A 17723-nucleotide genomic window follows, 5' to 3' on the forward strand; every position below is an offset into this window, starting at 1 on the left:
TCACTGCAACCTCTACCTCCCGGGTTCAAGCGATTCTCCTGCCTCAGCCTCCTGAGTAGCTGGGATTACAGGTGCCCACCACCACAACCAGCTAATTTTTTTTCTGTATTTTCAGTAGAGACGGGGTTTCACCATGTTGGCCAGGCTGGTCTCGAACTCCTGACCTCAAGTGATCCGCCCTCCTCGGCCTTCCAGAGTGCTGGGATTACAGGCGTGAGCCACTGTGCCCGGCCATATCTTTTTTTTTTATTATTTGTAATTTTAGAGGCTGGTCATGGAGGATTTCTTGAGGCCAGGAGTTCAAGATCAGCCTGGGCAACATAACAAGACCTCATATCTACAAAAAATAAAAGAATAAGCCAGGTGTGGTCGTGCATACCTGTAGTGTCTGCTACTCCCGAAGCTGAGGCAGGAGGATCTCTTGAGCCCAGGATGCTCCAGCCACTAAACTCCAGCCTGAGTGTCAGAGTGAGACCCTGTCTCTAAAAATTAAATTTTAAAAAAGAAAGTTCAGTTTAGCTGTCTTGATAGCCGCAGTTGAGTGCTCCTGAGCCCGTGTGACAAGTGGCTCGTATTACTGGACGGCGAAGGTCAGAAACACATTTGACCAGGTCACTTCTCCGGATGAGAGCATTGTCTTTGAAACTCTATGCTTTGTCTCCTGTTAACCACCCAGCTCCAACTTCAAACCAGGCTAAGTAACCCTCTTTTTGTTAAAATTCTGACAAGCCACTCCCAGTGCAAAGCCTCTGCCCAGAACCTCTTCTCCTAGGCTCTTGGCATGGCTTATGCCTTCTTGTCATTCAAGTCTCTGTTCAAATGTCCTCTCCCCAGAGAGGCCTTTCTAAGGGTGCTCTGGACAGTGTTCAAACTCACAGGCCATACACCTGAACAGCACTGAGCCAAGGCACTAGTATTTCTTACCCAGTCACCTCTGTGGGCTCACTAGGACTCACTCACTGTGCTAGTATGTTTTCCTTTTCCTTTTCTTTTTAAACAATCCAGTTCCTATGGGATTTTTTTTTTTTTTAATAGAGGTCTGTTGCCCAGGCTGGAGTGCAAGTGGCATAATCGTGGCTCACTATAACCTGGAACTCTTGGGCTCAAGTGATCCTCCCACCTCAGCCTCCTGAGTGGCTGGGATCACCAGTGCGTGCCACCATGCCTAATTTGTTTTATTTTATTTTATTTATTTATTTTTTTTAGAGGGAGTCTTGCTCTGTCACTCAGGCTGGAGTGCAGTGGCGCAATCTCAGCTCACTGCAACCTCCTGCTTCCAGCTTCAAGCGATTCTCCCACCTCAGCCTCCCGAGTAGCTGGGACTACAGGCACACGCTACCTTACCCAGCTAATTTTTGTATTTTTAGTAAAGACGGGGTTTCACTGTGTTGGCCAGGCTTGTCTCAAACTCCTGACCTCAGGTGATCCACTCACCTCGGCCGCCCAAAGTGCTGAGATTACAGGCATGAGCCACCGTGCCCTGCCTGTTTTACTTTTTAAATTTTTTGTAGAGACAGGGTCTCTCTGTTGCCCAGGCTGGTCTTGAAACTCCTGGCCTCAAGCAGTCCACCTATCTTGTCCTTAAGTGCTGGGATTACAGCGCCTAGCCCATTTTTGGTATCTACATCTCACATTAAGTTAAGAAAAATTCTTTTTAGCTGTTAAAAAATTGAAAGCTTTGTTTTTATTCTTTTGAAATTATTTGGCTTCAAGGAAACTCACATTTATGATTCGCTTGATTTCTTGGCAGTCATTGCATACTTAGGGATATTTGTGATTTGAGAAAATCTAATTTCCAAATGTAATTCGATTGCTTATGAATACTAAATTTAATGATTAATGCAGTTGTCATGATGTCACATTTCTAGATGCTTAATTAAACATTTATTCATTCCAACTTTGTAGTTTTCTCTTTGCATTGTGGAACTTTTTTCCCTTTATCCCTGTCCCTGACCTTTTCGTAGCCCCTGAGAAGCTCATGAGCCACCAGCATTATTTCCGTGGCGCTAATGAAGAATGTGGCCCTGTCTATGATGCATTCTCCTTACAGCTGGCTGAATGATCTTCACTTGTAAACCAGATCATGTCATTACTCTGCTTAAAACCTTCAGAGGCTTATCCTACTTAGAATGAAACCTAAGATCTTTCCTATGGCTTAGGCGGCCCTGCGTGGTGGCCTCAGCTGACCTCTCAGGCCTCATCTACCATTCTTCCTCTTGTCACCGCTCTCAAGCCCAGCTGGCTTTATTTCCCTTCTTTCAACACACCCAGCTTATTTCTGCTGCAGGGCTTTGCACTTGCCGTTCCCTCTGCCTGGAATGTGCTTCCTCCAGATAATTGCATGGCTGTCTCATTCTCTTCGCTTGTGGTTCAGCTCAAATGTCCTCTGAAAGAAGACTTCCCAAAGTACCCTATTTAAAGTAGCACTTTCTTGGCCGGGTGTGGTGGCTCACGCCTGTAATCCCAGCACTTTGGGAGGCTGAGGAGGGTAGATTGCTTGACCTCAGGAGTTCGAGACCAGCCTGGACAAAACCCTGTCTCTACAAAACATAAAAAAATTAGCCGGGTGTGGTGGCATGTGCCTGTGGTCCCAGCTACTCAGGAGGCTGAGGTGAGAGGATTGCTTGAGCCCTGGGGGCAGAGGTTGCAGTGAACCAAGATCTCACCACTGCACTCCAGCCTAGCTAGGCAACAGAGTGAGACCCTGTCTAAAAACAAACAAACAAAGGACTGAACTGTTAGTAGCATATAGTAATAAGCAGATACGTCTTCATTCTTGTGTAATACTTCAGGTGCACACACGCTCGAGAAAGTATAAGAAGTGCTATAGCAAAATACTGTTACCCAGCTTAAGAGCTAAAACATTAGAGATGCAACTGAAGGGCCTTATACCCCTACATCAAACCCATTCCTCTTCCTTTTTCCTCAAATGTAACCGCAACCCTGAATTTGGTGTTTACAGTCTTCTGTGCATATCAGCGTGTATCTTTAAATAATATATAGTATTGTTTGTCATGTTCTATACTTTTATATAAATGGTGTCTGCGCAATTTAGAGTTAATCTAGCAGGCCTGAGACTGCTATCCTTAGAAAGACCTGTTTGCAAGATTGGCCCTTGGCTGATATCTAGGAACTTGGATTTCAGGAGGGTTCCTGCCGTTCCCCAAATGATGAGTGCCTAAACTGTTTCCACCAACAATGTGGTTCATGTTGAACACCTGCTCTCCTTCTGGAGTCTGGCATTTTGGTACACGACCACCCCCAAGTACAACTCTGGTCACTGAGTAATGAGCTTCCCTGGTAGACCGCCTATCCCTCGTGCTGTCATACTTGGCGGTAGGAATTGATGGAGTCCTGTGTGACTCCACTAGGAGAGGACTCTTAGAAGCTTGTCCTGGTTTCCTCTGGACTTCAGCTCCTGCACCTTTTCCCTTTGCTGATTGTGCCTTGTGTCTCTTCACTATCATAAATCACAGCCATGCCTACGCTTCCAAGCAAAATCCTGTGACTCCTCTTAGTGAGTCATTGAACCTCAGGGTGGTCTTGGGGACCTCTGATAGCAGGATCATACTGGGTGTATCCTGACAGAGCTGGCACTAAGGTGGCACTGGGTCCTGCCTTCTGAAACTTGCTTTTTTTAATCCAGTGTAATGCTTTTGAGATTTATCTATGTGGAAACATGTATAGCTCTAATTCACTTATTTTCACTGCTATACAGCTGTGCTGATAAGGTAACCACTAGCCACATGTGGCTATTTAGATTAAAATTAGACGAAACAAATAATCTACTTCCCCAGACACACTAGTCACATTTCACATGTTCAGCAGGAGCCTGTGGCTAATGGCCACCATGGTGTATAGAGAACATAGAGAGGAAACATTTCCATGAGAACAGAAAGTTTTGTTGGACAGTGTTTACTTATCAATTCACTTGGTTGAAATTTAGGGTGTTTTCAGTTTTCTACCATTACAAACAGTGCTGCAGTATGCGTTGGTATCTATGTCTCCTTGAACACATGTAGGAGTTACTCTGGGAGATAAACCTAGGAGTTGAAGTGCTGGACGGGGGGTTGCGGAAGTATTCATCTTTTCAAGATACTGCTAATCTGCTCTTTGGAATCATGGTACTGGTTCTCACTCCCCTCGTTAGTGTTCTTGTTGCTCAGTGTCCTTATCTTTTATTTTTATTTTTATTTTTGAGACAGAGTTTCGCTCTTGTTGCCCAAGCTAGAGTTCAATGGCACGATCTCGGCCTCCCGGGTTCAAGCGCCGCCTCCCGGGTTCAATGCCGCCTCCCGGGTTCAAGTGATTCTCTTGCCTCAGCCTTCCAAGTAGCTGGGATTACAGGTGTGCGCCACCACGCCTGGCTAATATTTGTATTTTTAGTATAGGTGGGGTTTCACCACGTTGGCCACGCTGGTATCGAACTCCTGACCTTAGGTGATCTGCCCGCCTCAGCTTCCCAAAGTGCTGGGATTACATGTATGAGCCACCGCACCCAGACGTCTTTTAATTTTTATAATGTTTTGATGTTCAGCGTTTTTAAAAATTATTATTATTATTATTATTATTATTATTATTATTATTAGAGACAAAGTCTTGCTTTGTCGCCCAGGGTGAAGTGCAATGGTGTGAACTTGGCTCACTGCAACCTCCGCCTCCCGGGTTCAAGCAATTCTCCTGCCTCAGCCTCCCGAATAGCTTTTTGGACCAGTCTCTCATGCCTGTAGTCCCAGCACTTTGGGAGGCTGAGGCAGGCGGGTCACCTGAGGTCAAGAGTTTGACACTAACCTGGCCAACATGGCTAAACCGTCTCTTCTAAAAACACAAAAATTTGCCGGGGTTGGCGGCGGGTGCCTGTAATTCCAGCTATTCGGGAGGCTGAGGCAGGAGAATCGCTTGAACCCGGGAGGCTGAGATTGCAGTAAGCTCAGATTGCACCACTGCACTCCAGTCTGGGCAACAGAGTGAGACTCTGTCTCAAAAATAAACAAACAAAACATATATTCTGAGAATTAAATGAGACAAAATGTAGGAAAGAGCTTTGAAATGATACATTTCAGCATAAATGTACCGTCCCTAGGCACATGCAGATGAATGGGTGCCACTAACAACTACCTGAGGGTCAGAGGGTCAGGCACAGCAGGTTTATTTTTATTTTTGAGACAGAGTCTCACTCTGTCGCCAGGCTGGAGTGCAGTGGCGTGACCTCGGCTCACTGCAACCTCTGCCTCCCAGTCCCGAGTACCTGGGACTACAGGCGCCCACCACCACAACTGGCTAATTTTTTTTTCTTTTTCTTTTTTTTTTAGTAGAGACGGGGTTTTGCCATGTTGGCCAGGCTGGTTTTGAATTCCTGACCTCAGGTGACCCGCCCGCCTTGGCCTCCAAAGTGTTGGGATTACAGGCGTGAGCCACCGCGTCCAGTCAGGCACAGTGGGTTTAGGTTGTGTGTAGTGAAGGGGAGAGTAAAAGACACAGAAAGACTGGTCATATTTGACTCTCATTGTATGCGGGATTCGATTTCAAATCAGAGCATGAGGTCAAATCATATATAGTTAAAATTATCTACTCTTTGTTTTTTTTTTTTGAGACGTGGTGTTGCTCTGTCACCCAGGCTGGAGTGGAGTGTGATCTTGGTTCACTGTAACCTCTGCCTTTTGGGGTTCAAGCAATTCTCCTGCCTCAGCCTCCTGAATAACTGGGATTACAGGCGTGCACCACCACATTCAGCTAATTTTTGTAGTTTTAGTGGAGTTTCGCCATGTTGGCCAGGCTGGTCTCGAACTCTTGGCTTCAAGCGATCTGCCCACCTCGGCCTCCCAAAGTGTTGGGAATACAGGCATGAGCCACTGTGCCTGGCTACAATTAGCTACTCTTAAAAGTCCCCATGCTTGCCCACAGTGCATCTCTCAGAAAGTCTAGTAGATTCATTTCATCCTCCAGTGTGAGAACAGATTACCTCTTCTTCAGCTGGGCACCAGAGGAAATACTGATCTTAGGTTTTTGGAGCCATGCTGAATTAAAACCTTAGCGTCACACAGTGAAACTGAACCCGCTGAGGGAATGGCAGATTCACAGTTTCCATCATTCTTTTTTTTTCTTTTTAATATATTTCTTTATCCTAATTGAAGAGCTTCCATCGCCCTTCACTCTCATCTTGTGCTCACTTTGGGTCTTGTGCCGAATTCAGCTCTCATTCTTTAACAGATATTTACAGATCGCCTGTGTGCCAGATGCTGTGCTAGGCTCAGATCAAGAACCCTTGCATTTTCAGATCTTACATTCTAGCCAAGAGGCAGATAATAAACAGATAAGCAAAACGTAATTGCTAGCCAGTAGTACTATGAAGACAGAGCAAGGCACAGACTAGGAAGTTCTGGAGTGGCTTGGGAAGTCCTTCTGGGAAGCAGGATTTCATTTTCATAAACTCTGCAGGAGAGGAAGTCAACTCTGTGGATATGGGGATGGGGGAGGGGGCTCAAGCCAGCAGCGAGAACAGCCGGTGCAAAGGCCCTGAGGCAGGCAAGAGGGTGCCTGCATGTTTGAGTCCAGTGAGTGGAGGGAAGGTAGGGAGGACGCCAGGGGGTGAGGTTGGAGGGCCTGTAGGCCATTGTGTTGACCTTGACCTGTGCTTTGGGTGAGATAGGAGACCATTGGAGAGTTTTGAGCTGAGGAGGGACAAAATCTGTTTACTAAGATCACTCTGGTTTCTGTGTTGAGAAAAACCTGAAGAGGGACAAACGAGCTATAATATTTAGGGGACTGTTGTAGTGGCTCTGGTGAAAGATGGGTGAGAACTAATTAATTCTGGATATTTAGAAGTTAGAGCCACCATTGCATTTACTGTCAAATTAGATGTGGGGTATCAAACAAGATGAGTTCAAGAGAAGCTCCAAGGTCTTTAGCTTGAATCAAGGGATGGATGGACTCACTTTTAGTTGAGGTGAGGAAGCCTCAGAGCCTCACGTGGGAAGAACTACAGTGGTGGCAGTGGTAGAGATGGGGGTGGGAGAGGCCAGGGTCTCAGTTTAGGACAGGTTAGTTTGAGATCCTACCAGATACCAGGCAGAGAGATGGGGTAGGTAGGTGAATATATGTAAATCTGGAGCTCAGGTAGGAGTTCAGGCTGGAGAGCTACGTTTGGGGGTGATCAGTGTATAGGTAGCGTTTCTTTCTCTATCTCTCTCTCTTTCTTTCCTTTTCTTTCTTTTCTTTCTTTTTCTTTCCTTCCTTTCTCTTTCTTTCTTCCTTTCTCTTTTCCTTTCTCTTCTCTTCTCTTTTCTTTTCTTTCTTCTGATGGAGTCTCACTCTGTCGGCCAGGCTGGAGTGCAGTGGTGCGATCTCAGCTCACTGCAACCTCCGCCTCCTGGGTTCCAGCGATTCTCCTGCCTCAGCCTCCTGAGCAGCTGGGACTACAGGCGCTCGCCACCACGCCCAGCTAATTTTTGTATTTTTAGTAGAGACGGGGTTTCACCTTGTTGGCCAGGCTGGTCTCGAACTCCTGACCTCGTGATCTGCCTGCCTCGGCCTCCCAAAGTGCTGGGATTACAGGCATGAGCCACTGCACCCACCCGGAGGCATTTCAAACCATGAGATGGGGTGAAACCTCCCAGGGAGTGAGAGAAAAGGTCTAAGGACTGAGCCCCTGGGTTCCCCATCATTAGGTCAGATAAGAAGGAGCCAGCCATGAAGACTGGGAAGGAGTGGCTGTGGGGAGGTGGGTGGTGTCCTAGACACAGGTATCTTTTTAAGGCAGAGGGGCCCGGAAAAGGATCCTTGTAGTTTGAGTAGTTATGCCTCTCTCTGAGCACGGGCAGTTCGTTGGTGAACTGACAATGTGAAATACACATGATGCAATTCCACTGTGTGTCAAGTTTGAAAGCGCTCCCTGCCAGTAGCATGTGGGAGTGTAGGAATGGCAATTGTAATGAGACATCACAGTGTAAAATTCCTGAGCTCTGCTCTGGTACAGCCTGGGGACAGACGTCTGGGCCAAGAAGGGCTTCTGTGAGACAGCATGGAACAGTGGCCTGGTCAGAGAGACTTGGGCATGCATCTGAGGGCTGTAAGCCTCAGTTTCCCCATCTGTAAAATGGAACTCTAATCGCTGTCTCCATCTGGGAGGATTTTGTGAGGATTCAGAGAAACTGCACATGAAATGCTCCACCAGGCCCAGGAACTTACCAAGGTCTCATAAACGTGAATGATTCTATAATTGCCAGGCCTCTGCCAGGGGTTCTGAATGCTCGAGTGCAGACCAGAGCCCATGGGGATGCCCCTGTGCAGATCTGCTCAACCATTTCTTTCTTTCTTTTTTGAGACAGAATTTCACTCTATAGCCCAGGCTGGAGTGCAGTGGTACGATCTTGGCTCACTGCAACCTCTGCCTCCCAGCCGGGTTCAAGCAATTCTCCTGCCTTAGCCTCCCAAGTAGCTGGGACCACAGGTGCTTGCCACCACGCCCAGCTAATTTTGTCTTTTTAGTAGAGATGGGGTTTCACCATGTTGACTAGGCTAGTCTCAAGCTCCTGGCCTCAAGTGATCCACCCACCTCGGCCTCCCAAAATGCTGGGATTACAGGCCTGAGCCGCCACGCCCAGCTATTCACCCATTTCTTACTCCCCCGCACAAGAAGTCACACCACTCTTGTCATTCCAAGAAATCTTAATTTCTTTATTGTTTGACTTTTTGACTCAACAATTTTTTTAAAACTTTTTGTTTTTTTCTGAAACGTTCTTGTTGTTATGAGCCTTTTGTTTTGTTCTCGTTAAATGCACTCGACCCAAAATTGGTTTGGCATATCGAAAAGGAGACCAAGGAGGGAGGGGCTGGGGCGTGGGAGGTGGGGAGGAGGCCCGAATGGACAGAAAGTTGAGGATAAGAGAAGAGGAACATAGAGACAGCGAGAAAGACATGGGGAAAGAGTGTTGGAGACAGAGAAAGGGGAAGGCAAGGGAAAGCCAAAAGAAACCAAAATCCAGAGAAAAAGAATTAACAAGATTTAGGAGCAAACGAGTTCAGGAGCCTAAGGAAGGGAGTAGGAGAGGAAACCAAGACCCTTCTCTGTACCGTCCCAGCTGGGGTGGGGGCGTCAAGGCACCAGGTCTGGTTAGGTTGGGGGGGACACCTGGGCTCTGGGGGTGGCTTTGCACTGGACTGCAGTGATGTCCAGCCCCAGTAGGGGGCCCTGCCACACAGCTCTGAGGCCTGGAAGCCACCCGGCGATGCCGGCTGGAACAGGACTCTCGATACACCCTCTCTCCCTTTGATTGTCCGAGTCTGGAGAGATACAAGGAAGGCTGGGCAGGGAGGAAGTTGGCCTCCCTGTGTGCCTCAGCCCCCTGGAACTCTCCCAGCCCTCCTCCTGGTGTCGGGGGCAGCCACAGGCTGGGCTGCTTCCCGGGACAGGCCAGCTCCTTGCCTGCCCATGCCTCCTGCCAGCTCTTCACAGACCTCTGACCACCCCTCCACACAACAGAGCTCCCAGCCTAGTGCAGTCCGGGAAGGGCCATGGAACTGTCCCTTGCCCTCCTCAGAGTCGTCTGGCAAGACTGTCCCTGGCCTCACTTCTCCTCCCCATCTAGACTTCACCCATGGTCTTCTGGTGTAATGGGTTAGGCCTTTCTACCAGAAAAAGCCAGAGTTGGAACCCAACCCCACCTCTTCCCCACACCTGTTCCCTTACACGGGACAAACCACCATCTTTGGTCTGACCCCTTCTCCCCTAATTGATGGGGACAAGCCAGCCCCAGCTCCCCGGGAGAAGGGAGGGGCTTTCTAGCAGCAAAAAGGGTCCCTCCAGCCACCTACCTGTCCCCTTCCCCCCAGTTCCTTCCTAGAGCCCCTCCCCCTTAACCCAACAAAGTACATGGCAGCAGCAGGCTGAGACCCGAAGATGTTTGAAAACTCATGGCACTTGTGAGAAAAGGAGGGGCAGAGAGATGGGGAGAGGTCAGAGCAGAGGTGGAGGGACCACCTCTGGGGAAACGGCAATGCAGGGGCTGGGCTAGGGTGGCCTGGGGCTATGCTACCCCTAGAGTTGAGGGAAGGGGGCTGGGGAGGCTGGGCTGACAGGCTGGAGAGGAGGGGGCCAGGACAGATGCTCAGGAGACATCCCGAGCCTGGAGCTTCCAGGGTCTGGGATTTGGGGTCAAGCCCCCCAGAACATGGGTGTCCTGACCCCAGCCCTGGCACCTGGCTTCGTCTTCCCTGCGGGAAGGTGGAGGGTAGGGAAGGTGATCTCTCACCTTTGCCCCTCCCCATCCCCCAGACAGACCGCCTTGCCGTTCCCAGCACCCTCCTCAGCCATACCCATGCCCTCCACAACCCCAGTGCCTCCCCATTTTCCTTCTGCCATCAACCTCTCTAGGTGGGAAATCAGCCCCATCTTCCCCGGCGAGAGTCCCCAGAGCAATATACAAGAAGCAGGAACTCAAAGGGACAGCGCAGCCATCTTGACAAAGCATCTTTGGGTGTGAAGAGGTCTCCCCCGGGCCGGTGGGGAGGGAAGGGGGAGACAGGCCTCTGGTCCTGGGGCAGGCAGTGAGGTACACGCCCCAGAAGGGCTGATGATGCCGGGCAGGCGGAGCAGGAAAGGAGGGGACAGAAACGGGTGCCAGGAAGGAAATGGGTTCTTTGTTTTGCTGTTGCATCTATATTTTGTTTTCTGTCTCTGGATTGTAAAAAGCTGCTCTGGCGGCCCGCCCGCCCCGGCGGGGACTGGGGATGCACGTACACGGAGAAGTCCTGGCTGCCAGGCCAGCAGCGCCGCTCTGCTCCGGAGAAAGCCCGGGCTGGCCCGGGCTGCAGGCTCCCGGTGGCTTCAAGTGATGAGATTTTTTTTCTTTTTTTTTTTTTTGTCTTTTTTTTTTTTCTTTTCCATTTCGTTGAAATATTTACAGCAATGGGGAAGGAGGAGGAGAGAGGAAGGAGTAAGAGGGCCCCCTAGGGAAAGATCCAAGCCCAGGACCCACTCCCCAGGGAGATCCAGACCCAAAATCTGCTCCCCAGATAGCCGAGCCCACAGGACTGGGAACTGCCCAAATATGGCCACCCCTGTGGGCTGGGGGCCCTGCGGGGAGTTGTGCTTCATCAGGAGTCGCCCCAAGGGAGGGGGTCATTGGGTGCACTGGGAGGCAGAGGGGGCAGTTTTGCTTGGGGAGCAGGGACCAAGAGCAAGGGGAAAGGAGCTTCAGAGAAAGTTCAGCCTTTAAACCACCAGCCACCACTGCCCAGTCCCCCTGCCCTGCGGCCTTTTCCCAGTCTCCAGGGAGCAGGGAATTACAGCGCAGGAGGAACCTGTCCATCTGTCCTGCCTCACTGCTCCCTCTGGGTGCAGCCGGCAGCATTTCTGGCTGCGGAGAGGAGCAGCTAACAGGTTCGATCCAGTGGGGGCCTTTGGCAACCTCAGAAGCTGCCCCTCCCTGCCCAGGGAAACTAAAGCCCTCACTTCCCTTCACAGGGTAGAAGGGTGGGAGAGGGGAGAGTCTGGAAGTGGGCTGCATCCTTCCAAGTTCTCCCTCCTCACTCCCCTGGGGTCCTCTGGGCTCCTCCTCACTACACTTCCCCCAAATAGAGCTGGTGCATGTGGCTGGTGGGAAACCCTGTCTGTGAACCCTGGCACCTCAGGCCCCCAGGTCAGAGTCCCCTGAGGGGACTGTAGGGCCCATGGCTGAGGGGCACCTGGAGAGAGTGGCCCACCAGCCACTGCCTCCATCTGTCTCCCTCTCCCACCAGAGCCCTGACCAGGGTTCCCTCCCTGGCCTGGGCCACCAGCCCCTGGTCCATGAGGTGCCCTCAGAGACTGGTGACCAGCTGCATCTGCCCGTCCCCATCGGGCCCTGGCCCCTCAAGGCCTGGGGCTGCCAGGTAGCCCTCGTGGCTAGGACGCCGCACCTGGTAGTAGCCCTGCAGGGGATTCCGGGCCACCAGGGCTGGCGGGCGCGAGGTGTAGTAGATTTCGGGGGGGCCGGGGGGGGCGGGAGGGGGTGGGGGCAGGGCCTCACTGGGCCCCTCAGGGCTGCTGTCCGGGTAGGAGGGTGAGTCCCGCAGGTTGGCCCCGCTGGCATAGAGGGAGTCCCGGCCAGGAGGGGAGGAGAGGGGCCGGCTGGTGGCGCCGTCCTCGGCCGTGCAGCTCTCCGACTCGTCCAGATCGCTCTGGTACAGCACCGACTGGGCCCGGGGCAGCAGCAGAGGCTCCTCCAGGGCCTTATAGAGAAGTTCAATCTCGGCCCGGTCAGCACCCCCGGGCCCGCCCGCCTCTTCCTCGCCCCCGCCCCCTGGCACAGGTGGCACAGGGGGCTCAGGCGGTGGAGGGCCCTTGGCCGCGCTGCTGCTCCCCCGCAGGTTGTTGTGCACCAGCTCTGAGATGATCATCTTCTCAAAGGCCGCCGCATCGGCTAGGTTCCGGCCTCGGGGCGGCTCAGGGCCCCCATCCCCGGGAGGGAAATCCCCACTTCGCAAGGAGTAACTGTTATTGAAGTTGCCGTTCAGGGGCAGGGTGTCCATGCCACAGGCTTCCCGGCCTCCCAAGGGGTGCTCTGCAGGGCAGAAAGGGGCTGGTCAGGTGGAAGAGGGGCCCTGGATGCACTAGGGGGCAGTGAGGGGGTGCGGTCCATGTGGAGAAGTGGGCTCGATTCCTGCTGGTTTTCCGTAGGCTTCCCTCTGCCCCCTGGATCTCTGGTCTCACATTCCCTTTCTCCCTCACTGGCACTAGACACACCAGCCCAGCAGCGTATTGATGAAAGGTGGGGGACAAGGACCAGTTCCCCCAGGATCTCATCCCCAGCTGGAGGTTCAGAATCTCAGCAGTGTGAGGAGGCCTGGGCGACAGGATCGCTTTCCTGTGCTCAGACCCTCAGCACTTAACAGCCCAAACTCAATGAACACCATCCATTATCCTCCATTTGGCTGCCAGAGGCTGTGTGTCGGGGGGTGGGGAGATGTGGGCATGGGGAGGCATCCCGAGTTCTCCTCCTTAAGTGAGGCCGTCTGAGAAGGCCACCGTCTGTCCCTCTCCCAGCCTCAGAAACATCCCCAGGGAAGAGTCACACTTACTGGGTTCCCGGTAGCTCCCTGCAGGTGGCAGCCAGAAGAGAGAAGAGAAAAGGCAAGGATGAGCTCGAAATGCAAGTCCAGGCTCCAGTTCTGGGGCACAGAACATCCCATGCAGAGGTCCCTTGGGACACAAACCCTCCATTTCCCAACCTGGGATGTTTCCCCCGTGCTCTCACCTGGGGAGTTGAAGACAGGGGGCGAGGAGGGATTGAAGCCCACTGACTCGGCGATGAGGGTGTTGTAGGGACTGGTGCCCCCACGGGGCTGCAGCACGGGGTTGGTCAGCAGGTGGTTCCCCATGGTACCTGGCCAAGGGATCAGAGGTCACAAGGCAGCCGGGAGCCTCCAGAGACTGAAGCCAGAGGCAGAGGGATGCCTTCTCACCTCGGTTCAGGGTGGGGGTGCTGTTGATGTCACCCGCCATGAAGGAGGACTCCGTCTGTTTCCTCACAGTGTCATTCCACATCCTCCGAATTCGGCTCTGGGAACACAACCCAGATGTGAGGGGATCCTTGGGCCACCCACCCTCTGGCGTCTTTCTGAGACTGCTCACCCGATCATCACGATCAGAAACCTAGGCCAAGCCACTCCCCAACTCTCAGGCTCCAGGTTCCAACACTCAGCCCCAGGGAGTCCTGTCTGGCCCGATACCTGGGTCCCTGTGTAGTAGCGGGTGTTGCTTCGCATGGCTGAGGTCTTGAGGGATCCGTGAGTGCCCCCGGGTGGGGAGCGGATGCAGCAGTAGGAGTGACGCAGGCACTTGCTGTACTCCTTGTGCACCTGGAAGGTGAGGAGGACAGTCACCTGGCTGGGACACTGGCCTCCTCTGTGATCCAGTCTCCCACAGGGCTGGTCACAAGACAGGCAGCCTTGGGAGGCCGGAGACCGAGCTTCCAATGACTGTGTTCCCCTGTTCAACGACTTGCAGGCCACGGAAACCTTGATGTCCCCTGTCCCCCAACAGCCAGCCGATCAGGTTTCACTCTCTTCTTACTCAGGCCCATCCTCTTCTCCACCTCCTCTGACAGCTTTTCATTCATTCATAAAATCAACAGAGCATTATTGAGCATCTGCTATGTGCCAGGCACAATTTAGGCCTCAGGGAAGGTATGGAACACAACAGACACAAATCCCTACTCTGAGAGCTTATATTTCAATAGACAGAGACAGAACATAGATGAAAATATAAATATGCAAGCTGTTGGATGCTGTTAGGTGCTGCGGACAAAACTATGGCCAGAAAGGGGGTTAGGCAGTGCTGACTTGGGAGCAGGTTGTGATTTTTTTTTCTTTTTTTTTTTTTTTTGAGATGGAATCTTGCACTGTCCTTGGGCTGGAGTGCAATGGTGCAATCTTGGCTCACTGCAACCTCCACCTCCCTGGTTCACACGATTCTCCTGCCACAGCCTCCCGAGTAGCTGGGATTACAGGCGCACACCACCACACCTGGCTAATTTTTTTTTTTTTTTTTGTATTTTTAGTAGAGACGGGGTTTTACCATGTTGGCCAGACTGGCTGTGATTTTAAATAGATCAGAGGAGGCCAGGCACGGTGGCTCACACCTGTAATCCCAGCACTTTGGAAGGCAGAGGTGGGTGGATCACCTGAGGTCAGGAGTTCGAGACCAGCCTGGGCAACATGGTGAAACCCCACCTCTACTAAAAATACAAAAATTAGCTGGTCGTGGCAGTGGGTGTCTGTAATCCCAGCTAGTTGGCAGGAGAATTGCTTGAAGCCGGGGGGGTGGAGGTTGCAGTGAGCCGAGATCACGCCATTGCACTCTAGCCTGGAGACAGAATGAGACTCTGTCTCAAAAATAATAATGATAATAAAAAAAAAAACTAAAAAAATAAATAGATCAGAGGAGGCCTCATTTAAGCCAAGGTAAGAATGGGGGCTGCACCCTGAGGGTCCACATCTAGGTGTCTGAGAGCAGAGGTTGGAGGGAGGGGAGCCGAGGGGCCCAGATCAGACCATAGGGGCCTGGGGTCCGCTGAAAGGACATTGCTGTCACTGCGTGTGAGGTGGGGGCTGTGAAAACACTGCCTTTGACCGTGTGTCCAAGGAGGGGCCAGGACAGCATTGGACAGAGCAGGGACACAGGCCACCTCCTCCCTTGCAACCAGGATTCTCATGATCACTGCCTCTGCCATCCCCTGCCTTAAGCCTTACCTGCCTCACCACTCCCCAAGTCTAACAGCAGTCTCCATGGCCTGCACTGCTGCCAGGACTGACTCTACAAATGCCTCAGCTCCGTCTCCCCAGCTTCAGTCCTGAGGGTGCTTCCAGTATCCCCACTCCCTGCCCATGTTCCCCAGCTACTGTTGTCCCCTTTGGTTTTTTTAAATAGGGACGGGGTCTCTGTTGCCCAGGCTGGTCTCGAATTTCTGGGCTTAAGCGATCCTCCTGCCTCAGCCTCCCAAAGTGCTGGGATTACAGGCATGAGCCACTGCACCCAGCCCTTTGTATGTGTGGTTTTTTTGTTTGTTTGTTTTGGAGACAGAGTTTTGCTCTGTTGTCCAGGCTGGAGTGCAGTGGCGCAATCTCGGCTCACTGCAACCTCTGCCTTCGGGGTTCAAGCAATTCTCCTGCCTCAGCCCCTCAGCCTCCCAAGTAGCTGGGACTACAGGCGCCCACCACCACACCAGGCTAATTTTTATATTTTTTAAGTAGAGACGGGGTTTCACCACGTTGGCCAGGCTGGTCTGGAACTCCTGACCTCAGGTGATCCGCCCGCCTCAGCCTCCTAAAGTGCTGGGATTACAGGCATGAGCCACTGTGTCCGGACTGTATGTTTTTTTAAGATTCAGATTTTAACACATTTATTTTAAAAAGATCCTTTCTATCACCACAAAATTCACAATTCTTTCCAGAACTATGAATGTAGGCAGTGCTCCCTCAGGGTGGCTCCCAAAGTCCTCCCTCTCCCAGGCCTGACTCGTGGCCCTCATGGTGGTGAGGGTTCCCCATTACCAAATCTGTTCTGCTCTCACTCCTCTAAGCTGCTGTATCTTGTTTTCCAGAACCCTCTTCACCCGTGGTTAAACCCTCCCTAACCCTGAGCTCGTGCTCCCCTCCCGGTGGACGCAGACCTGACCATAGAAGCCCTGCAGCACTCACTGGGGGCTTGAGGGAGCCCCTGAGTCCCCTCCACCCTCGCCGCCTTCTCCTGGGTATCCAGGAAACGTCTCCAAGGGAGACTGTGACCCAGGACCCCGCCTCGACCTCACCTTCTTCTGTAAGGCGCAGTGAAAGACGAAGATGAAGACCCCCTGGAAGGCGTTGAAGGTGGTGAAGAGATAGGCCATGACCACCGACTCCTTGTTGATGAAGAGGAGGCCGAAAGCCCAGGTGAGGCCCAGCAGGAACAGCAGCGCGATGGCCCCCAGCGCCCAGGATCTGGGAGTGGGGCGACAGGGGAGTCAAAGTACCCGCCGGAGGGAACGGCCTCAGCCCAGGCCTCCCCTGCAGCCTACAAGGGGGGCCCTTGGGTGGGCCTGGGCACTGTCTGCAAAGCCCTGAGCGGGCCGAGTGGGCCTTGGGGGCAGTGGCCTGCCCAGGACACCTCCACCCGAGCCTGGGCCTGAGGGAAAGGTACTGGGTCAGGGGTCGGGATATTGTGAACATCAGTTATTCCTCTGCCAACTTCATTGTTTCTGCTAAATTTCCAGACCACTTAGGCTAGATTTGTTGCCTATTTCTCTTTAAGTTGCCCTTAAACAGACTCACCTTTTGAATTTAGCCTCAGCCTACATACCGATGCCCCTAAAACCACAGGTTGGACGTGCTAACGATACGCTTTCTAAGACCCATTAAGTAGGTACATAGTGAACACAATAAAACACCCCTGTTGGTACTTAAAATTGCAATGTGTGTCACCAGAGGTGACAGCACTACCTTTTAGGACACCCTGGAAGAGGTGGGCCCAGTGCGGGGCGGGGTGGGTGATGGGGCAGGGGGCAGGCAGGGGCGAGGCTCACTTAATGTTGTCCAGGCGGCTGGAGTCGGGCTTGAGCACAGATGAGCTTCGGATCATCTTGTGCAGGGTCACCATGAGGAACACCAGGTTGACCTGGGGGCGGGACAAGGGACAGGCTGGGCTGAGAGTGGCCCTGCCTCCCTCAGTGAGCACTGAGGCTAGGGCCCAGCCTGGCAAAGTCTCAGCTGTGGCCCTGGCCTCTGCTGGGAGAACCCCGTACCTGCCCCTGAGGTGCCCGCTGTGCAGCGGTGAGCTGATTGGCATGACCGGCAATTTAATGCCACTCCTGGCTGCTGGGAGGACAAGGCCCATGGCCTGACACACAGTAGGGGCTCAAATCACAGCCCCCCAGGCGAGCAGCCCTCACCACTGGAGCTCCATGGACCCAGCACACTTTCATCCTCTCAGCTGGTGGCTCAGTTCCGATGTGTGGAGAGAGAGAGAGAGAGTGTGTGTGTGTGGGGGGGGGGGGGGGGTGGCAGGGGCTGGGGTCAAGGCCAGTCTGGATGAAGGCAGATGTGGTGCTAGGGGTGTCACCTCCCAACTCACCACGATAACGAAGGAGACCGGCCCAATGAAACTCCAGATGAAGTAATTGTCCACTCGGAGCCAGCAGCTGTAAAGGAAACAGGGCCGGGGTATAGAGAGAAGCCGAGGAGCCATTCCCAGCGACTCATGAAGGCCT

General features: G+C 52.5%; 1 protein-coding gene and 1 pseudogene across 9 annotated transcripts in view; both read right to left on the reverse strand.

Annotated features, from left to right (window-relative positions):
• Nucleotides 1-8655: 8655 nt before the first annotated feature.
• LOC109024189 (uncharacterized) lies at nucleotides 8656-10390 on the reverse strand (annotated as a pseudogene).
• Nucleotides 8656-17723, reverse strand: part of ADGRL1 (adhesion G protein-coupled receptor L1) — a 59128-nt gene continuing 50060 nt past the window's right edge. For 6 of the 9 annotated variants that reach the window (XM_055371964.2, XM_055371963.2, XM_055371962.2 and 3 more), the window contains 8 exons: nucleotides 17588-17654; nucleotides 17040-17131; nucleotides 16290-16458; nucleotides 13711-13839; nucleotides 13444-13540; nucleotides 13236-13364; nucleotides 13060-13149; nucleotides 11241-12542 (listed from right to left, as the gene is read on the reverse strand). In XM_055371964.2, the coding sequence (XP_055227939.1) occupies nucleotides 11800-12542; nucleotides 13060-13149; nucleotides 13236-13364; nucleotides 13444-13540; nucleotides 13711-13839; nucleotides 16290-16458; nucleotides 17040-17131; nucleotides 17588-17654 (1516 nt within the window). In that variant the 3' untranslated portion in view covers nucleotides 11241-11799. Of the gene's footprint in view, nucleotides 12543-13059; nucleotides 13150-13235; nucleotides 13365-13443; nucleotides 13541-13710; nucleotides 13840-16289; nucleotides 16459-17039; nucleotides 17132-17587; nucleotides 17655-17723 lie in introns of all 9 variants that reach the window. The other 3 variants (XM_055371970.2, XM_055371969.2, XM_055371968.2) reach the window with 2 other exon arrangements.

The sequence above is a fragment of the Gorilla gorilla genome, chromosome 20 (assembly GCF_029281585.2).
Source record: "Gorilla gorilla gorilla isolate KB3781 chromosome 20, NHGRI_mGorGor1-v2.1_pri, whole genome shotgun sequence".
NCBI lineage: Eukaryota > Metazoa > Chordata > Mammalia > Primates > Hominidae > Gorilla > Gorilla gorilla.